Source organism: Scyliorhinus canicula, chromosome 7 (genome assembly GCF_902713615.1).
Source record: "Scyliorhinus canicula chromosome 7, sScyCan1.1, whole genome shotgun sequence".
In the NCBI taxonomy this organism is placed as follows: Eukaryota; Metazoa; Chordata; class Chondrichthyes; order Carcharhiniformes; family Scyliorhinidae; genus Scyliorhinus; species Scyliorhinus canicula.
The window spans coordinates 170297675-170320782 of NC_052152.1; the positions used below are offsets into that span (position 1 = coordinate 170297675).

Sequence of the window (23108 nt, forward strand, 5' to 3'; positions counted from 1 at the left end):
CAGTGCTAATCACTGAGCAACTGTGCTGCTCCACTGTCCCTTTATTCCACAGGCCTCCGCTTTGCTGACGAGCCTATTACCCTCATCATCCCTCCGTTACTTCATCAAAAAACAAATTCAAGTTGCTGAAGCGCAAAAGCTGCCCGTAAACATGTTTGTGCTGGCTTTGCATAATTAATCCATAGTTTTCAAGTGACTGTAAATCTTTACCAATGATAATGTGGACAAATTTAACAAAATATTTGCACACAGGCAATTTGGCTCAAAATGTCTATGCCAGTATTTATGCTCCAGATATGCTGCTTCCCTGCCTCTGGTTTTTTGTTGAAATTTTTTTATTGCGCTTTTTCATTTTGTACACTACAATAGACTAGGGATGTTAATGGGGTACAATATATAAACTTTCCAACGGCACCACCAACCCCCCCCCCCCCCCCCCCCCCCCATTCCTTATTGTTTTGGGATACTTTATTAGATTGCATGCTTTGCAGAAGGTGAATGTCATCTATTTCCGTGTGTGCAGTTCTTTCCCCCTTCTCCCCCAACCAAATTGTTCGATTGGCTCATGTTCGGTGTTTCTTTGGGGCCCAGTTCTTCGTGGCCTTGCTTTAGGCCCCCTATTATCTGTTCCAGCCGTTCTCCAGCCCCCCCCCCCCCTTTCTCCCAGGCCTCCCCAGCCTCCCTATCTGTTCCCTGCTGTCCCGTTGGATCCCATGTGCCCCCCCTGCCCCTTGCTCTATTGGCTGTTGGCTTCGAACAGGTCCTGAAACAAGTTGGTGAATGGCGGGGTTGTTTTTAACCCTCGGATGCCGAATTTGATGTTCTCCAGATGGAGAAGTTCCGACAGGCCTGCCGGTCAGTCTGCAGCTGTGGGTGGTGCACAGGAGCAGGAACCTGGGCAGCATGTTCACCTTGACCATCTGCACCTTCCCCGCTTGGGAGAGCGGGAATGTGTCCCACCTTCGTAATCCTTTTTAACTTCCTCCGCCGGACTGGTCAGGTGCCACTTGTGGATCGTGTCCATCGTGGGCAATCTGGATACCCAGATAGCAGAATTTGCTTGGGGCTAGTTTGCCTCTTCCCCTTTTGGGTTCACAGGGAAGAGTTCACTATGCTCTGATTGAGCTTGTCGCCCGGGAAGGCTACAAACTCTCTCCGGAGCTACATGATCCTTTCCAAGCTGCATTGCGGGTCCGAGGTGTTGAGCAGGTCATCCGCGTAGAGTGAGACTGTCTCCTTTTTGGATTCCCTTCCAGCTTCTCACCGCTCTGAGGGCCATCGGCAGCAGCTCAATTGCCAGGGCGTATAAGAGTGGGGACAGCAGGCATCTCTGCCTTGTGCCTCTGTGCAACTGGTGGTGTTGGTCCAAACGCTCGCCTTGGGGGCGTTGTGCAGGATTTTTGCCCATGAGGTGAACCCTGTTCCCAGCCCAAATCTCTGTGGAAGCTATGTGAGGTACTTCCACTCGGCTCTGTCGAAGGTCTCCTATGCATCCAGCTCTGGTGATCTCTCCACAAATGGTGTTGTCATGTTTGGCAGTCACCTGACACTTGATGAAGCCTGTTTGGTCCTTTGCGGCATGCAGTTCTCCAGTCACTTAGCCAGTATTTTGGGGAGTATTTCCGTATCCACATTGAGCGGTGAAATGGGGCTGTATGATCTGCATTCCGTTAGGTCTTTGTTTTCCTTGGGGATCAGCGGTATGGTGGCTTGAGTTAGCATTGGAGGCAAGATACCCCTCGCTAGCAAGTCTGCGAACATCTCCCGCATGTGCGCGGCCAGTGCCATCGTGGATTTTTCATAGACCTTCCCCACCTGCATGGAGCTGATGCTCTCCATGCCCTCTCCCAGTTCTAGTGGTGCTTTCCAGCCCTATACTCTTCTTGTCCCCAGCGACTGGCATGTCCAACCCATTGAAGAACCATTTCATTCCCAAATCCCCATCAGGGGACTCGGAGATGTACAGCGGCCGGTAGAAAGCCATTGACCATTTATCGTTTGGCTACCAGTCTGCCTCTGCTATCCCTCACCTACGCCATTTACATCGTGGCTGCCTGCTTTCTCAGCTGGTGAGCCAGCAGGCGGCTAGCCTTGCCTCCATGTTCATAGAAGGTCCCCTGTGTCTAGCGGAGTTGGTTCCCCTGCTTTCCTGGTGGATAGCAGGTTAAAGTCCATTTGTAGCTTTTTCCGCTCCACCAGAAGCTGTACGATTGGGGCCTCGGGATATCTTCTGTTGAACGCCAGAATAGAGTAGATCAGTTACTGCCTAGCTGCCCCTCTTCCCTATTTTTGCGTGCCATATAAACGACCATTTCTCCCCTAATCGCAGCCTTCTGTGCCTCCCAGCACATGGCGGATGAGACCTCGCCGTTCCAGTAGTTCGTAATATACCTGTCTATGGCCGGTGATGTTTTCTGGCAGAAGACCTCATCGGTCAAGAGGGTAGTGTCCAACCTCCATGTGGGGCGTTGGATACGACTCGCCTCCAACCTCACATCTATGTAGTGTGGAGCGTGGTCTGAGATTACGATTGCAAAGTATTCCACTCTTAGTATCCGTTTTTACTATCCCTGGAAGCACTGATTTCTCCACTAAGTCGCGATGGGTATAGGCCATGTGTACTTGCGAAAAGAAAAAAAAACTCCTTCTCACCTGTGTGCATGACCCTCCATGGGTCCTCAGCATCCATCTATTCCATAAATGTCCGTAGTTCTCTAGCCATGCCTGCCATTTTCCCCGTTTTGGGGCTTGACCTGTCCATCAGTGGGCCCTGTAAACAGTTAAGGTCCCTCCCCCATGATTAGTCTGTGGGTGTCTATGTCGGGGATTTCTGCCATGGTCACTTTTATGAATTCCGTCCCTTCCCGGTTGGGAGCATATACATTCACCAGGACCACCCTATCCAGGACTCCACTGACCATGATGTACCATCGCTCTTGGTCCGTAATCGTCTTTGTTGCAGTGAACATTATCCTCTTATCATTATGGCAACCCACTGGCTCTTGTCCCATGGCATGAATGATACGTCTGTCTCACCCAGCTTTTTCTTGTCCGTAGTCGGTCCATATACCTCAGGTGTGTCTCTTGGTGGAAGACTGTCAGCTTTCATTTTTTTCAAGTGGGCAAAGACTCTGGATCTTTTCACTGGGCTTTAAAGAACTTGATGTTTCAGGTGGCTATTCTGATGGGTTGGGAGGTCGTCCGTTCCCCCTGCAGGATCAACCATACTTACCTTGTGGGTGCACAGTCACCGTACTGCCCATGAGGCTGGGCCCCTGTGCTCCGGGGTTTCCCTTTGTCCAGGGGTCACCCAACAAGACTATCAGCTTTGTGTATGCCATGGGTGAGCCCCTGCACTCTGGGGTTTCAATTTGTTCAGCGACCCTCCGAAGTGGCTACTTGTCGAGCCATCTTGTTCCATATTTCCGAGAGTGACCTGTTGAAGCCAGTCGAGAGCCTTTTCTCTCTCTCTCTCTTCCCCCCCCCCCCCCCCCCCCCCCCCCCCCAATAGCCCACCTCCTGTTTACCCCTCTGCTTTTCCCTCCCTTGGTGTTTTTGTTCCCCCTCCTGCTTATCCCTCTACTTTGCCCTCCCTTAGTGTTGTGTTCCTCTCCCCATTCTCCCGGCCAGGCGCTCCTTGGGGGAAGATGTGCCCCCCGGGTGCAGTCCTGTGCAAATTGTCCATTAGTTTGTCTCTGCCTACTCTGTGCCTTCCTTATCGCTGTCTCCCTTGTTGTCTGACCAGACCTTCATGTTTTGTTTTTTTTGGACAAACCTGTCAGATTCTGCAGGGGCAATGAAATAATGTTCCTTGCCCTGTGATGTTACCCAGAGCCTGGCTCGGTACAACATCCCAAATTTAAAATTATTCCTGTGCAGGGCTGACTTTCGCCCTATTAAATACTGCCTTGCCAGGTCTGCCCCATTGTCCTGGTAGACTCTGATTTTGTGTCCCTCCTAGTTGCAAGCCTTCGTTTGTTTGGCTCAGCAAAGGATCCTTTCCCGGTCCTAGTATCTGTGCAGCTTGGCAATGACCATTCCCCACTGCTCCCACACTTTGGGCTTCTGCTGGAGCGACCTGTGGGCCCTGTCGATCTCTGGTGGCTTGGGGAAGCTGAGGTGAACCAACATTTGGGCCACTTAGTTGGTGAGGTCCCTGCCCGCGATTCTCTCGTGAGTGGCCGGGGTCCCTTCAGCTTGTTGGTCTGATCTTGCTTGCTGATGTTGTCCCTTGCTGCCGTTTTTGGTGTCTCTGCAACCTCTCACTGCTGCTTCCTGGCATCCTTGCTGTATTTCGTTTTGTTGAAGATGAGGGGATGTTTTAATCCGATTTTGTGGGCTATTCTGATATTCTGTCGCCTTAGTCCTCCACCTTCCCTTTCAGGCTCCCCTGAGTCGCCACCAACCTCTTAATTTCGGTTTTCAGGTTGATCATTCAGTCGCTCTGGTCTGTCAAGGCTTTCTCCAGCTCTTTTATTGTGCTCCCCCTGGGCCTCCTGGCTCTTCCCATACTGTCGAAGGCCACCTGCATGGGGGCCAGCACCTCCGCCACCTTGACTGCCAACTTGACTTTTGCCTTAATGTCGTGTCTCATCTTCAGTTCCCTGGTGAGGAACATCTTTCATCCATCACCTGGCATGGGGAGGAAGCTTGTTTTACGGGTCGCTGGTCTCCCTCTCTCGTGAGTGGCCGGGGTCCCTTCAGCTTGTTGGTCTGATCTTGCTTGCTGATGTTGTCCCTTGCTGCCGTTTTTGGTGTCTCTGCAACCTCTCACTGCTGCTTCCTGGCATCCTTGCTGTATTTCGTTTTGTTGAAGATGAGGGGATGTTTTAATCCGATTTTGTGGGCTAAATTTGGATAATGTGACTATTATCCTGAGGAGAGCCACCTAATGTATGACTGCTCCGCAAATCCCCGTCACTGGAAGTCTCTCTTTCCCCCCTCTGATCTAACCCCATCCACATGCTTCTATTTCTTTACCACATGTTTCAGCTCATCCCGGAATGCCTTGGTACTCTTGTAGCAAGTTAACATATTCTAGCCACTTTAAAATTCATCTTGAATTCCCTATTGAATTTCTTTGTGACTACCTTTTATTTCTGGCCCCTAGTTCTGGTACCACCCACAAATGGGAGCATTATGACCTGCATCCGGTCACCCCTTGGCCGCCTTCATGAGCAAAGTCCCACCTGTTCAATCCTTCTGGATGGGTGTCACCTCACCATTTTAGTGTCATTCTAAATCTTTTCTTGTTGCAATTATTCAATATCCTAGGACTGTTCAATGCTCCTAAGTGTGGTCTAACCAAATTTATGCAAGTTTAGCAGTGCATTGTTTGCCTTTAGTAATATCCAATACTTTTTTAACTTGCAACACTGCATACCTTTGTAGCTGATATGAATGTATAACTGGGCCAGCATGGTGGCGCAGTGGTCGGCACAGAGGTTAACAGCGCCAGAGACCTGTGCGGAGCCTGCACATTTTCCCCGTGTCTGCGTGGGTTTTCTCCGGGTGCTCCAGTTTCCCCTCTCAAATCCCGAAAGACGTGCTTGTGAGGTGAATTAGACATTCTGAATTCTCCCTCTTTGTTCCCGAACAGGCAGTGTGGTGTGGCAACTAGGGGATTTTCTAAGTAACTTCATTGCAGTGTTAATGTACGCCTACTTGTGACACTAATAAATATTATCAGACCTTTCACATTGTTGTTCTTGATGATTTCATTGAAATTTCATAATTTCGTGTCTGTCTTTCTTTAAGGTACTTTTACCCTTTCCCTCCTGTTGGACCAGTCACTTACCAAGTAGAACTTGTAATTGGAAATCAGCAGTTCCAGGGAAAAGGAAGATCAAGACAGGCTGCTAAACATGATGCAGCTGCTAAAGCACTCAAAGCCTTGCAAAATGAAACCCTGCCATCCAAGTTACCAACCGTGAGTATTTTTATTTTGGTCAAGTCAAATGGACTATATTGTTGGAGAATGTAATGCTGCATTTGCATTTGTAGATACCAGCCTCCAATCATAGCTGGAGTATAGGTCCTAGCCAAACAGAAGCCTATTTGCACTTCTTTTTGAATAGCATGCCCATCAAGACGCATTCCTCCTTGGTTAAAATGTAAAATGTTTGGAGTATGTGGACTGTTGAGTCTGCAAGCATTTCAATTAACCGCAGCTAGGTTTTTTAAAAAACTACCCACATTTAAGATTTAAAATTGAACAATAGGCCCAGATGTATGGGATGCATTTGCTATTAGTTTAGTGACAGCTCAAATGGGTAGCATTAGTTAAAGAAAATAATCTAGAAGTACAAAATAGAGCAATGTCATTATGTTGAACTTTTCCAAAATCTTGGATTGTAGTTGGAGCATTGTGTATAGTTTGGGTGAAAAAAATATCAAGGGAATGGAAAATGTGTAGCTTAGATTCACAAATGTTACTAATAGGAGCAGTTAGACTGATTTGATGGGAAGCTTAAAGATGGTGATAGGGTTCATCAGAAAAGAGGGATTATCTATGAAAACTGCTGAAAGATGTAAAGGAGTGGTGAGCAAAGCTGCAGCTGTGGGATAGCCTTTGCTTCTTTCTACTTTCAGCTATCTGCTTGTACCTGAAACATCATCTGCAATAGTTTCTCTTGCCCTGCACTTTCACCTCTGATGTTTCTCAATAATTGGTCCCATTATCTGAAGATGTGGAGTCAGCTTCAGCATGCATGTTGATGAGACCCACCTGTGCGTCTCCACTGTCTATTTAGATTGTTTTAATGCCTGTTTGATGTCAGACTGTTAATTTCATCCCAGCCAAATATTGAACACAGGTTCACCTAAATATTGGGAAAACTGAAACTATTGTCTGTGGTAATTTCCACAAGTTCCGTAACCACCTAGGCAATCCTGCCCCCTCTCCCAATGTTGTCTTGGACGGAACTAAACTGTCTGCAGCTTCTACATCCTGCTTGATCCCACACCTGAGCTTCTAGTTCTACATTCCCTGATAAAGGCTGCCTACTGTCATGTGAGAATACCTTTAAGAAATGGGGGTTTATTAAACGGCTGTAGTGGATGTACCTTTAAGAAATGGGAGTTTATCAGTGATGTCAGAGTGTGGGTGGAGCTGGGCTGTCAGTCTGCTTTTACTTTCACTTTGGGCTTGCAGCTGCAGGGTGTGTTTAGTTTCATTTTAGATTTGGAGAAGCTGCCGTCACAGCAAGATGTGTATGAATCTCTGCAAGCTTATGAATGTTTACTTGGTGATTTCAAAGTGGTAACTGTTTTCAGTAGTGAAGTTAAACCTGATATCTTTCTGCAAAAAGGGGTTATTTTTGTCTTATGGATGTTGCAAGGAAAGATTAAGAGTTACTTGGAGTACTGTATTCTTTGGGGGATTTATTGGTATTGATAGTTGTTAAGATGTTTACTGTAGGTTTATGAAATGTTAACTGGTTTGATAAATAAACATTGTTTTAATTTAAAAGTACTGTAGATTTCTGTTGCATCACACCTGCAGAGTGGGCCCGTGTGCTCCCCATAACCACAATCTATTCAAAGTGGTGGGTCAGGTGAACTCCGTGATACACTTTGGGCTTCTCTAAACCCTGGCCCATAACACCACTTCCACTCAGTTTGCCTAATGCTTTAGTCACCTCTTAACTTTATTCCAATGCTGTGCTTTCACTCTCCACTCTGTAAAATGTTTGGCACATCCAAAACCCAGTTGGTCATAAACTGTCACTTGCCAAGTTCACTTACTTTACCTATCGCTTGCATCCATTGGCTACCAATTCACCAACAGTTAAAATGTTCACCCTTGTGCTTGAATCCTTCATCATCCTGAGTCTTCAACCCCTGTTTCTTCATCGCCCCCCCCCCCCAGCATCAGCGTGAGATTAGTGGTTTGTCGAAAACATCACCAGTTTGTTTAGATAAATAGGCTGTTTTTTGAGCAATAGTGTTCCACAATCAGTTAAAATGATTTAGACACCCTAGGGTTATTTTCAAGTAAATATCTTTTGCAATTGAATTTGCTATTTTACAAAAAGAAACATAGACTTGTGTTAATATAATGACTTCAAGACACCCCAAAGCTCTTCAGTCAATGGACACTTCTCAAAGGGTAGTTGCTGTTACAATGTAGGAAAATTATATTTTAAAATTGTTATTGTGGAATTTCATGCTGGTAACTACTTGAATGTTTCCTTGCAGGTTAATGGAAAAGAACCAGATGATGATGATCTCAATAAATCCGAAATAAGCCAAGTTTTTGAGATTGCACTGAAAAGAAATATGCCTGTGAACTTTGAAGTAAGGTTTTCATAACATGTTTCAATTTGAAAATCCATTAATCTGTCCAGTTTTTGTCAAAATCCAGCTGCAACAAACCATTTGCAAGTTCATCTTGAAATTGGGTGTGCAAGTTGTCCTTGCAGTGTGCTTTTTGAAAGGCTGTAGAAGAAATTTGGTGTGCATGTTGTAGAATGACTCGCTGAGGAAACAATACAAATGATTTATGGTCATGGCGGGCAATTTAATGCTGGATTGGCTCAAATTTGCATTTCCACTGTCTCTGGAATTTTCCACAGTGCTACATTTACTTTATTAATGTATTTTATTCCAAACATGCGTAAAAAAAATAACATTTCTAACAACACTCTCAAACTCACTCCAGTTTGTACAATTTTTCCCCTTTTATCCTCTCCCGCCTCCCCTGTGATGAACAGTTCCTCAAACATTGTCATGAACAACCCCCGTGTCCCGAAGCTCTCCGCTGACCCCCTCAACTCAAATTTTATATTTTCCAACTGGAGAAAGTTGTATAAGTTCCCCAGCCACGCCGTCACCCCCAGCAGTGTATCCAACCTCCAATTTAGCAAGATCCTTCGCCGAGCTCAGCACCTCTGGCACTTCTGATACTCCAAAGATTGCCACCATTGAATCTGGACTGATTTCCACTCCCACAATCTCGGATAACATCCCAAGCATCGCTTCCCAGTATCTCTCCAGCTTCTCGCAACCCCAGAACATTGTGTGCATGATTTGCTAGCCTTGGTCAGCAACCCCTTAGAAGAGCCCACTTATTCTCACCCAGGTCAATATGTACCCTATGCACCACCTGGAGCTGAATCAAGCTCAACCTCGCGCAAGAGAGGTTGAATTCCCCCTACACATTGCCTCGCACCAGTCATCAGCCTATTTTCAACCCCGCCCTCAACTCCCCCTCCCGTTTGCTCTTGATCCCTCACCACTTGCTCCCCCAACCACCCATATATATATATATATATATATATTTATTATATCCCCAATCCTACCCCCTCCCGACTCATCCTGGAGCAGCAGATATTCCAACAGTGTGTACTTCAGCAACCTGTAAAATGTCCTCCACTCCTTTCAGCAAATTCCCTCACCCGCAGGACCCGGGTTCGATCCTGGCCCCGGGTCACTGTCTGTGTGGCATTTGTACGCTCTTCCTGTGTCTGCATGGATCTCACCCCCACAACGCAAAAAGATGTGCAGTGTAGGTGAATTGGCCATGCTAAATTGTCCCTTAATTGGAAAAAAAAATCGTGTACTCTAAATTAATGTTTTTTATTTAGAAATTTAAAAAAAGTCCCCCTCCGATATCTAAATTCACTCTCCCTCAGCAACTCAAATCTCTCCTGCAGCTCATTCAGACCTGCAAATCTCCCTTCCAAATGCAAGTCACTCACTAACCCTGCCTCCCTCCACTTCCCATAAACTCCATCCAGCTTAAACCTGTGGTTCCATCACACTGGTGTCAACACTGACACCCCTTCCAACTTCGTGTCTCTGCAGCTGATTCTACACCCTAACTGTCGACTGTACCACTCGGCTGCCTATATACCTCCCTGGAGCAAGTGGCAGTGGAACTGTCGTCAAACCCTCAAACTGACTCCCCTACAGGACTCCCCTTCCATCCTGACTCCCCACCACTATCGCCTCTTCTCCACATTTGCTGCCCAATGTGCTCAGTCGGTTTGTAAGCACCAACCCACCTTTGTCTCTGCCTCAGTAACAATGCCATCTTTACCCTCTGCACTTTCCAAGCTCATATAAACTCCCAAATTCCAGAAGATGGCTTTGGTCGAAAGATCGGGAGGGTCTGGAAAAAGAACAGGAATTTTGACAGCACCTTTTTTTACCATCTGCACCCTCCCTGCCAGTGTCAGGTGTAATGTATCCCATCTCTTAAAATTCCCCTAATCCCCTCCACCAACGTTGTCAAATTCCATCTGTGCATCATAGCCCATTTCCTTATCACCTGAATCCTCAAGTGCCTGAACCATTCCCTCGCCATCTTAAATGGCAACATTCCCAAGTTGGCCCCCTGTCCTCTCGCATTCACCGGAAACTCCTCGCTCTTTCCAACATTTAACTTGTACCCAGAGAAGGCCTCAAACATTAACCTCTCTAGTATTCCCATGATCCTACCCATGCTCTCCAACAGATCTAACACAAACCTTAACAGGTTATCTGCTTACAGTGGCACTTGGTGCTTCCTGTTCCCCCTGTCACTTCACAGACTCCCTAAGGACCATCGCCAAGGGCTCAAATCGTCAGCGTGAACAACAAAGCGACAGTGGAGACCCCTGTCTCGTTCCCCTATGCAGCCCAAAACTCCATGAACTCATCCCATTTGTACATACACTTGCCACCAGGGCTACGCATAACAGACGCATAAACGCCGCGTATTTCCTGTCACCCCGGCTATCTTGTCTAACAACCGTCCATGCTCCATCTCTTCCTCCTATCCCTATGCACCTTGAACAAGAGAATCTCCCCTCGGACTATCTCATTCAGCGCCTCCCAGCAAATCATAGAATTTACAGTACAGAAGGAGGTCATTCGGCCCATCGAGTCTGCACCGGCTCTTGGAAAGAGCACCCTACCCAGGCCCACATCTCCACTCTATCCCAATAACCCCACCGAACACTAAGGGCAATTTTTGGACACTGAGGGCAATTTATCATGGCCAATCCATCTAACCTGCACATCTTTGGACTGTGGGAGGAAACCGGAGCACCCGGAGGAAACCCACGCGCGCACACGGGGAGAATGTGCAGACTCCACACAGACAGCGACCCAAGCCGGGAATCGAACCTGGGACCCTGGAGCTGTGAAGCATTTGTGCTAACCACTATGCTACCGTGCTGCCCTTGGCTGCTGACACCTCCCCGTTCTGGTTAGTTTTCTCATAATCCCCAGTCGCCGATTCACAAAACACACGATCCACCAAAAGACTCTAATCCAGCCTCCATCCCGGCCTCTGCGCTTGTCCTGCGATCAGCCTCACCCCCAGCCAATTGAGTGCATGATCAAGGATCACAATTCCCGTATACTCCATCCCCACCACCTCCAACAGCACCGCTCGACTCACCACAAAGAAATCAATTCTCGAGTACGCCTTATACACTTGTGAGAAGAAGTTGTCCCTCACCACCCGAGTTCTTAAACCTCTACGGATCAACCATTTCCATAAGCTCCTAAACCCTCCCAAATCCTTTCCGTTGACTTCGAGCTTGACCTGTCCACCCTTGGTTCCATCACAGTTAAAATCTCCACCCATAATCAGCTGGTGCCTAGCCAGGTCTGGGACTGCTCCAGTAAATCCTTAACACGCCCCAATTTTGCCCATATACGTTGACTAGCACCACCAGCATCCCGTCCAGCACCCCACTCACTCGCATATCTTCCCCCTGGGTCCCGCACTTCCTGAGCCCCACAAACAAAATAGCGCCCCCCCCCCTAGCCCGAGTCTTTGAGTCAAACCCCAAGTGAAATACTTGTCCCACCCATGCCTTCCTCAACCTAACCTGATCCTTCACCCAGAGATGCATCTCCTATAAACAGATCACCTCTGCCTTCAAACTCCTCAGGTGTGCAAAATCCGAGACCTCTTAATCGGCCCATTCAATCCACGGACATTCCACATCACTATTCTTACCAGAGGCTTGCGCCTCCAGTTCCCTCTACCGTTCGCCATCGTCCTCCTCCAGCCCTGCCTCTGTAGGGCAGCACCATAGCATGGTGGTTAGCACCGTTGCTTCACAGCGCCAGGTTCCATTCCCGGCTTGGGTCACTGCTGGAGTCTGTACGTTCTCCCCGTCTCTGCGTGTGTTTCCTCCGGTTGCTCCCGTTTCCTCCCACAAGTCCCGAAAGATGTACTTGTTCGGTGAATTGGACATCTGAATTTTCCCTCTGTGTACCCGAACTGTCCACCTCTGGGGCCTTATCCAGCACCCCCTCCACCAACCCAGCCAGCATTCTCGACACTTGTTTCATGGCACTTGTTCCTTCCACACCCTTTGGTAGACCTACAATTCGCAGGTTCTGTCACCTGGCCCCTATTCCTGCTCCTCCACCTTTTACTTTTAACAATTTGCACCAGGATCTCCGCCTCCAGGGACCTGATCCGATTGCTCTGGTCGTACACCACCATCTCTGCCTCATGTCTTCGTCCATTGTGCCTCAAGGCACTTCTCGACGTGGTCCATTGACCCTTGCAGAGATGCCACTGTTCCCTCAAAGGACTTCGGCCAGTCACCATGCAGCTCCTTCCTTTGCTGGCGAAGCCCATCTTTGATAAACACCATCAATTTTTCCAGCTGGAGCTTTCCCCACTGGCGATGACCTTTCCCCACTGGCGATGACCCTTCCCCCTCTGCCATTCTCGCAATTGTTGCTGCGATTTGCCAGATCTGGTTGTCAGCAGACATCCCAATCTTGGGTGGAACCTCTCCTTCTACACCTTTTACACCACTTTCCTGCCGGAGCTACCCCACTAATGGATATAAAGTGCCCAAACTAACTCCGTGTGTGTGACCACTCACTCCATGGCTGTCACCAGAAGTCCCACAGTGCTACATGTATGATATATTACAGTATTCCCAAAATGTGGAATTACTTGCCTTCCTGGTCAATCATAAAAATTGGTGCAAGGATGAGGGTGCCAGAAATACAATTTCTTTCACACACTGTCTCATTTTCCTTGTTTGTGACAGGTCAATAGAGAGGAAGTGGGGTCAGTTGGAGATATTTCACAATACATAGATGCATTTCAATAAGAAAGTAAAATTCCATTGGGCGGACCAAACATCTGTGGTTAAATTTTAAAGTTAAAGACAATATCAAACTGAAAGAAAAATCTCAATTGCACAAAGATGGGTGGCAGGTCAGAAGATTGGACAGCATATTAAAAAAGCAAAGAACCAAAAGATTGATGAGGAAGGAGTGCAAGAGAAAGCTGGCTAGAAACATAAGGCTGATAGTAACAGTTTCTATAGATATTTAAAGAAAGAGTTAACAAAATAAGTTTTGGTCCAAGTCTGGGGAATTAATGATAGAAAATAAGGAAATAGCAGATGAATTGAACTGGTATTTTGCATTGATCTTCACTATAGGGAATACTAGTAACATCCCAGAAATAGCTGAAAATCAGGAAATGGAAGGAAGGAACACAAGAAAATTCAATCACTAGAGAAGTGGTATTGAGTAAGCTGTTGGCGCTGCGGGCTCACAATCCTTGCATCCTGATGGACTTCACCTAGGGTCTTAAAATAAATGGCTAATAAGATAATTGTACGATTTTAATTTTACAAAATTGCCTCGATTCGGAAAAGGTTCCATTTCAGTTTGCAATGTAATTCTTTTTTTTAACACGGCAGGGAGTCAAAGCCGGAAACATCTGGCATAAGGCAAGTGTATGAAGCTATTATTCAAGATGTTATAGCAGGGCACTTAGAAAAATCCAAGGCAATCGGGCAGAGTCAACACGGCCTTTGTGAAAGGCAAATCAAGCTTACCCACTTTATTGGAGTTCACTGAAGAAGTAAAATATCAAAACATAGACAATAGGAGTAGAAGTAGGCCATTCGGTCCTTCGAGACTGATTCACCATTCAGTATGATCATGGCTGATCCTGTGTCCCAACACCATAGTCCTGTGCTCTCCCCATGATGCCTTTAGAGACTGGAAATCTATTTCATCGAATGTATTCAGTGGCTTGGCCTCCACCACATTTTGCAGTAGAGAATTCTACAGGTTCACTACCTCTCCTCAACTCAGTCCTCAATGGCCTCCCTTGGTCCTAAGACCCCGACCCCTTGTTCTTGACCCCCTCCAGCCAGAGGAAACAACATCCCTGCAACTAGTCCAGTGTAATAATTTTAGACATTTCAATGAGATAGAACATAGAACAGTACAGCACAGAACAGGCCCTTCGGCCCTCGATGTTGTGCCGAGCAATAATCACCCTACTCAAACCCACATATCCACCCTATACCCGTAACCCAACAACCCCCCCCCCCCCCCCCCCCCCCCCCCCCTAACCTTACTTTTTAGGACACTACGGGCAATTTAGCATGGCCAATCCACCTAACCCGCACATCTTTGGACATGTCAGGCGGCGTTGAAGATGGCGGCCAAGATCTTCTCTCATTCTTCTAAATTCAAGTGAATACAGGCCCAGTTACATTCCCACCCAAGTTTTTGTGTTGTCTGCAAACTTGGAAATATTACTTTTGATTCCCTCGTCCATGTCGCTGATGTATATTGTCCATAGCTGGGGTCCAAACATTGATCTCTGCAGTTACCCCACTGGTCACTGCCTGCCACTTCGGAAAAATACCCATTTATTATATTCCTGTGCTCCATTTCCTGTCTGCTAACCAATTCTCAGTTCATGCCAATATATTGCCCAATCCCATGCACTTTTATTTTGCGCACTAACCTATGTGGGATGTTATCAGAAGCTTCCTGAAAATCCAAATACACTATATCCACTGGTTCCCCATTATCTACTCTACTTATTACATCAGATTTTAAAAATATATATTTTTATTCTGCTTTTTCACATTTTTTCCCAAATTTACACCCACCAACAATAAACAATAATCAGTAACAAATGCAGTGTCAATCCCCATATCAATAACAGCAATCCCATTCTCCCACCAAACTCCCAAACAGCAGCCCGCGTGTTAACATAAAGCAAATTATAGAACTCCTTCATCCTTCCCCTCAGTTCAAATTTGACCTTCTCAAGAGTCATGAATTTCAGCAGGTCCCACGCCAGGGCACGGAGGGTGATCTCCATCCCAACAGGATTCGCCTTCGGGTGTTCAACGAGGCGAAGGCTAAAACATCTGCCTCTGCACCCATTTCCAACCCCGGCTGGTCTGACACCCCGAATGTGACCTCCCAAGGGCCCGGGTCCAGTTCACGTGCACCACTTTAGAGATTACCCTAAAAATCTCCTTCCAGTAAGCCTCCAGCTTTGGACAGGACCGCGCTTTGGACAACACGATAGCACAAGTGATTAGCACTGTGGCTTCACAGCACCAGGGTCCCAGGTTCGATTCCCTGCTGGGTCCCTCTCTGTGCAGAGTCTGCAAGTTCTCCCCGTGTCTGCGTGGGTTTCCTCTGGTGCTCCGGTTTCCTCCCACAGTTCAAAGACGTTTAGGTGGAATTGCCCTCAGTGACCAAAAAAAGTTAGGAGGGGTTACTGGGTTAGGGTGGAATTGAGGGCTTAACTGGGTCGGTGCAGACTCGATGGGCCGAATGGCCTCCTTCTGCACTGTGTTTTATATATCTATGCAAAACATATGAACATGGTTAGCAGGGGCACCGCTGCACCCCCCCCCCCCCCCCCCCCCCCCCCGCGCACACACTGTTCACAAACACCTTCTACCCCCTCAAAGAGCCAGCTTATCCTCTCCCTTGTGAGGTATGCCCTATATGCCACCTTCAGCTGTATCAGCTCCAACCTCGCGTATGAGGTGGAGGTGTTGCGTTCGGTTTGTTAAACATGATTTCCCTTCCAGAAATCCATAGTGACTTTGTCTAATCCTATCAGCGTCCTGTTATCACATTGTTTATAATTGGCTGTAGCATTTTCCCAATGACTGATGTTAGGCTAACTGTGTAATTCCCTGTTTCCTCCCTCCTTTTTAAAAAAAAAAAAAAAATGGGCTTCGTTTTCAATCCGATCTGCTGGGTCTATTCCAGAATCGACAGAGTTTTGGAAGATGACCACCAACGCATTCACTATTTCCATAACCATGTACTTTCGTAACCTAGGATGCAGATCATCAAGCCCTGGGAACTTATCAGTTCTCAGTACCATTAATTCCCTCAGAAGCTGCGCATGGACAGCAGTAAATCAAGTGGTGTAGGTTAGGTTGATCTTAGATTAGGATAAGTGGTCGGCACAACATCGTGGGTCGAAGGGCCTGTACTGTTCTATTTTCTATGTTTAACTCTTTCTGGCAATATTAGTTTCCTTCAATTCCTCCTTCTCGCTTGAACCTTGGTTCCTTACAATTTGTGAGAAGTTAGTCATGTCTTCCTCCGTGAATTAAAGTAATTATTAGTTTAATTGCTCCGGTGTTTCTTAATCAAAATTCTGCTGTTTTGGACTGTTAAGGGACCTATATTTGTCTTCACTTTATATATTTGTATTATGTGGGTAAAGGAGAACTGGTGGACGTGTTGTATTTAGATTTCCAGAAGGCATTTGATAAGGTGCCACATTAAAGGTTATTGCAAAACATAAGCTTATTATGTAGGGGATAATATATTGGCATGAGTAGACAATTGGCATGCGGTAAGCATAAATAGTGCTTTTTTTGGTTAATGAGATTTAATGAGTGATGTGCTAGACCTAGATGAATAAATTACTTGAATGCAGGGATGGTTGCCAGATCCGCTGATGACAAAAGATGGGTAGGATTGTAAGATGTGAAGAGCACACAAGTAGGTTGCAAGGATATATAGATAGGTTAAGTGGGCAACGACTGAACAATTGGACTATAATGTGGGAAATCATCCATTGTGGCAGGACAAATAAAAAATAAGAAAGATTAAATGGTGAGAGTTTGCAGAGCTCTAAGATGCAGAGGAATCTAAGTGTCCTCGCGCATGACTTGCAAAAGGCTAGTATGTCGGTAATTGGGCAAGCTAATAGAAATTTATTGCAAGGGGAATTGGATACAAAGGCAGGAAGGGTTATGCTTCAGTTATACAGGGCATTGGTGAAACCACATCAGGAGTACTTTTTATAGTTTTGGTCCTCTTATTTAAGGAAGGATGCAAATGTGTTGAAAGGTGTTCAAATGATGTGACCTAAATATAACCCATGTCGGCAATGCTGCACTGTTCTTGTAAAAAATAAAATCATAATGGCTATCTTGAACATTGTTGCTAGATGTGGATGCAGGCTGTCCCTTTTGCCATTATTGAGTGTTGAGGAGTGAGGATTTGAAATTCTACTCCTTCGCTTTGAGCAGTCAAGAAAAGCAATAGAATGGGACAGTAAATTGCTCGCTTATTTCTCATCAAGAGAACACCTTTGGCATAAACTCCACAAATCTATAGCTGCTCATTGAATATGCTGTGTTGGTGTGTTTTCCTCACTTCTGTTGCTGGTATGCAAATTCAGTGTTCGCACAATTCTTGAAGACTGCACAATTGCATACTGGCTACCAAAAAGATGATTGGTGCGAAACACAGGGACCTGTGTCACTCTCTGCCTCTGGAGAAAATCCAGTTATTGTCACAATGCTCACTTGAGGCTTTTTTTGAACGAGATGGGGAAGAGGGAAATTTCTAGGCAGATTGTTACTGAAAAACTTTTTAAATGGGTGAGCCGTCCTTGGGTTGTGTGTGAATTAAGTAAGTTAGACAATGACGTATCATCAGTTGCGGCATCCCTACTGTTTGCTATTAAACTAGCCATTAAGTGTTTTTTTTTGATTCCCAGGTAATAAAAGAAAGTGGCCCTCCTCACATGAAAAGTTTTGTAACTAAAGTAATGGTTGGAGAATTTTCAGCTGAAGGAGAAGGGAAAAGTAAGAAAATTTCCAAGAAAGCTGCCGCAATTGCTGTTCTGGAGGAACTGAAGAAACTTCCACAGCTTCCAATTGTAGAAAAAGTGAAACCACGCATAAAAAAGAAAACTAAATCAATAGTGAAGGTGTGTAGGTATTTTATCCGTGAAAAGGAACTGGGGGGAAATACTTGGATGTTCAATGGGAAATCATTTAGCAACTACAATTGAAGCAGAAGTGCAGGTTTTCAGCTCTATTCACTTGGTGACTCTTGTAAGTGGGTAATGTTTATGTTCTGCCACAGTTCTTCAAGTTGTATGCTGGGCTGAGGATTCTGTGCACCATTGGAGGGGTGCTACATTGTTAGAGGTGAAGTCTCTGGAAAGGGTAACCCAAAGTCTCCCAACGGAAAATGTCATGTTGCTATTGAAACAACAGGCAATTCAGTGTGTCACCAAAATAACCTTTAATTATTTGTCTTTTGTTGCTTGTGAGATGTTGCTTTTCAAAATGGCTGCTAGTTTTGTTGATATACCTTATCTTTGAGGATACATGTTTCTGGGTAAAGGGTGAGACGGTAGAGCTGATGCACCCATCTGGTTTACTAATGTTCTTTTGGGAAAGAATCTGTCATTCACTCTTAAAAGCCCTCTGAAATGGCCGAGCAAGCCACTCGGTTCAAGGACATTTCGGGATGAACAATATATGCTGGCCCAGCCAGCAATGCCCACATTCCATGAAAGAATAAAACAAAGTTCAGCCATGGTTTTATTGAATCTATATTCTAATAAGACTATTTGCTTTGAAGTGCTGTTGAAATGCAAGTACATTTTTCATGTTGTTTAATTGTTTTTTGAATGGTGTATTTTGTCCCTCAGAAATCCTGGTTGCATAATTTACCTTAATAAAACATGCAAGTTGGCTGCCAATATGCATCAAAAGGGTAGTAAAGGGAATTCCAAAAGTGCATATAATTGGTTATAACAGTCCAAGTTAAATCTTTTGAGCAGTGTTCCATTAATTAGCTATTTATTCTTTGCATTTGATTGATTCTTGCATTTGTATAGTACCGACAGGAGTTGTCAAACAAAACCTGACACTGAATTACCCTCTGCCATTCACTGGGATCATGGCTGAACTTCACATCTCCACCTTCCTGTCCTAGTTCCATAAATATAAATTCCCAATGGGTAGGTTTGAAGCAGTGCCTTAAAGGAGGAGAGAGGTCGAGAGCAAGGATGCCTCTTAAGGGGAATTTTAGAAGATTCCAAAAACCGGTAACGTCAATATGGGTCAGTGAGATGAGATAGATGAATGGAACAATGTAAGCTGAATTTGGGCGGCAGAGTTTTGGATGTGTTCATGTTTACACAGGGTAGAACATGTAAGGCCAGCCAGGAGAGCACTGGAAGTATAAAGTCACAAGTATTCAAGGCATTGAGGATTTCTAAAGCAGGTGGTTTGAGGCAGGGGAGTGACATAAAGTGATATAGGGATAGTCTTGGTCATGGAGTGGATGTTTGATTGGAAGCTCAACTCAGGATCAAATAAAAGGCTGAGTCGGATTCAATCTTGCACAGTGACAAAGGAGACCGAGAGGGTCAGTGGAAACAGAGTGGAGTTAGTGGTGGGGGCTCAAAATGGCACTTTGCTAATCCCAATATTTAATTGAAGGAAATTGCAGCTCATCCAGTTCTGGAGGTTGCACAAACAATGTGACATGTTGGAAACCAGCTGATGGTGGGGCAGCGCTCAATGTTGTCAGTATGCATGTAGAACCTGACTTGTTTTTGAATGGTGATGCTAAGAGACAGCATGCAAATGAGAAACGAGGGGAGCAAGCATGGATCCTTGGAGGACTCTAATGTTGTGGAAACAAGAGAAAGATGCCATTGCAATTGTTTTTCTGGCTATGACTGGCTGGATAAAAATTGAATCAAACAGTCCCAGTCAGCTGGATGACTTGAGGTGAGGTGGAGGGTAGTGGAGTCAACCATGTTTAAAAACTGCAGGCGTGGCAACGGCTAGTTTACCATGGTCAAATAGGATGTCATTTGTGATTTTAATTGGACTGTTTCAGTGCTGTGGTAGGAGTGGAAATCTAATTGGACGGGATGGAACTAAGATGGTGAAGGCAAATTATTTTGTAAGTACAAAGGATGCAGATGGAATTTTTTATGCAAAGGTTGTCGAAAGATGTGATCAAAGGACATAGTGTGTGACGGCTGCATGAGAGGTAGATTTATGGGGTTTACTATTCCCAGGGAACATGCAAAGCATATTGGACAACCTTGTATGTTTGGGACAGTTCGCTTTTGCCGAATGCAAGTGTTTACTTGAGAGCTTTAACTGGTCCTTACTGTAGATGTGTGACTAAAGCCGGTGTTCTCAAGTTTCTAGTTAAATGCTAGTTCTGAGAGGAGTTATTTATTTGTGAAACTATTCTGAATTTCTGCATATTTCATTCTCTTTAAAGCTATAACTTGTTCCATTTACCTTGAAGAATTAGTCCAAATTCCAAGGTCAGCCTATTAATATGGTTTTGCACACCATTTAAAAAGTGTTTCATAATTACAGAAAGTTTCAAATGAGAAAGCTTGTAGTGTTGAAAATTTGACACTAGGCAGCCGGAATTAAACTTGGCGACAGATGGGGGCCACACAGTGGCACAGTGGTTAGCACTGTTGCCTGACTGAGGTCCTGGGTTCGATCCTGGCCCCAGGTCACTGTCCATGTGAAGTTTGAACATTCTCCTTGTGTTTGCGTGGGTCTCACCCCCACAACCCAAAGATGTTCAGAGTCGGTGGATTGGCCTTGAAAATACAGATAGAAAATAGGATCAGGAATAGGCCATTCAGCACATCGAGTCTGCTCCGCCATTCACTGTGATCATGGCTGATCTCAACACCATATTCCTGCTTTTTGTCCCAGGCACCCTGATGCTGTTAGTGTCGAGAAATGTATTTATTTATTAAACACATTCAATGACCTCGCCCCCCCCCCCCCCCCCAATAGTCTTGTGTGTGAGGGAGGTTCAGCACCATCTGAGTGAAGAAATGTCTCCATTTCATCACTGATGAACCTAACAAATGTTCCTAGCCAGTTTTTTTAATTTTAGGTTAGATATCCTATTAGTTTGATTTAAGTTTTTACCCTGCACTTTATTTTTCGCAAGCAGGTGCATACCCGATTCAAGCGTGTTGAGTAAATTACCTTTTTTAAAAAATAATTCATCGTATCAAAACATTTTCTTTCCTTCTGCCACTGCTCCCCACCTGCCCTCAAAACAGCTCAATGGTGATTGCTGGTATCATATTGAATCAAATTATAAAACTAAAAGAAGGTGGAATTCCGTGTTATCACTGCATCTATTAACTGGACATGTACTGGTAGCAATGCATGGAAACTGTCCTTCTAAAGGGAAAAACTGGATAGTGTAATGGGCCGTGCGATGTACCTCTTACAGAAAATCTGAGAGCCCACATTTCATGAACAGGAAATTTCTGAAAAACCTTGTTTCATATTAAGCAAATGATTTTGAAGTACTTCACTGGAATTTGAAAATTTGTTTTGCTGGGCCAGGTCTGACGATCTGTCGACATGCTGAAGTAAAGCCTCTGAGGCATGGAGATGAGGAAACATTTCTCTGGTTAGTTCTCCTTTGTTAAGCTGGTTAACCAGAGGGAATTATGAAGTCCCTATTTCCTGGATATTGGAAATGAATATTGGTCAGATTTCTTGGGCCTGGCTGCTGTTTGTTGGTTCCTCATGGAAATACAAATATCAAATAAGATCTGAAGAGAATTTGGCTGATTTTTGATTTTTAGTTGGAAATCCTGTGGGCACTTGCTATCAAGATCAAATACTATTGGGCATAGAACATTAACCCTCAGGGTGATTTTAACAGTTTTTAGGGTTGGGTTGAACTCCCTTTATTTTCTATGCCTAGTCAGTCATCAAGGTAATGTAGCCTGAAATTTAGTATCTGGTATATTTCATGCTCCTTCTACAAATTGCTGTACCCCAGTTATGTAATGCACAGAATTACACCAAAATGTTCCCCAAAGATTTGAGCAAATATGTGGTTGCACCACCGCGTTTTAACCTGGCCATTGTCTGACAAAGATGTTACTGTGAGCAGTCCATGAACAGCTTTTTTCTTTGGAATATTTGTGTTCTGCATATCCTCTTCTAAACTTTCCATCGCTTGCTAATCATTATGCATTTTTTGTTTTACAAATTGATCTGCGCATAATTATTGCCTTTGGAATAAATCGTGCAGAAAGAAATTTCTGATTTTCATGCTCACTTGAAACTTAGTAATTGGTTTCTAGTTGTCCACTATCTCAACCTCTCGCATACCAAGATTCAGTCTTATCTCAAATCAAAAGTATGTCTGTCTTCAGAACTTTTTATTTTTTTTAATTTTCTTTTTATAAATTTAGAGTACCCAATTCATTTTTCCAATTAAGGGGCAATTTAGCGTGGCCAATCCACCTAGCTTGCACATTTTTGGGTTGTGGGGGCGAAACCCACGCAAACACGGGGAGAACGTGCAAACTCCACACGGACAGTGACCCAGAGTCGGGATCGAACCTGGGACCTCAGCGCCGTGAAGCTGCAGTGCTAACTCACTGCGCCACCATGCTGCCCCTGTCTTCAGAACTTAATCCAGTTCCCGAGTTGTATTTATTTTTCTCTGAACACTTCTGCATTATATTTTTCTTTCTTATTGGACAGAAAAAAATGAAATGGCCTCTGATGAATCGTGATGCAGGGGATTCTCTACTTTCAAAATTCTTGGTATTAAGTGCATGTATACCAAGCACAGCTACATTATTTACCCGTGTGTAGTTTTCTTTTCAATACCACCTATCTTCGTGGTTTTCAGGAAACAAGTACAGTAATTGGTAGTTTTCTGAACATGGTTTCTCATCCACTTATGGCTTAAACTTCACTAATAATTCTTGTGGCCATATTTTTTCCTGAGTTGAATTTAGTTTCAGCATTAGAAACAACCTAGCTTGCTGTTGCTTCAAACCTTATGCTTGTGTCCTCTTCTTTAATATCTTAGCTACAATTAACAGATTCTAAGTTGTCATCTTTGAAGTTTTAGACTGTTGTACACATTGATGCTTGCCTAACAAATGACCAGTCTTGGACCAGTACAATTGTCATCAGCCTATTAAATTGAGTTGAGTTTATTGGTTGAGAACAAAAACCGCTTTCTTGGGAAGCTTGATTATTCCTTTGTGCATGATGCACTCTTCAGAT

At 44.9% G+C, this 23108-nt stretch overlaps 1 protein-coding gene across 6 annotated transcripts in view; it reads left to right on the plus strand.

The window, feature by feature from the left end:
* The window catches only part of LOC119969532 (double-stranded RNA-binding protein Staufen homolog 1-like), a 60710-nt gene that overhangs the window by 26156 nt on the left and 11446 nt on the right, over positions 1 to 23108 (plus strand). For all 6 annotated transcript variants that reach the window (XM_038803251.1, XM_038803255.1, XM_038803254.1 and 3 more), the window contains 3 exons: positions 5758 to 5929; positions 8200 to 8298; positions 17768 to 17980. In XM_038803251.1, the coding sequence (XP_038659179.1) occupies positions 5758 to 5929; positions 8200 to 8298; positions 17768 to 17980 (484 nt within the window). The remainder of the gene's footprint in view (positions 1 to 5757; positions 5930 to 8199; positions 8299 to 17767; positions 17981 to 23108) is intronic.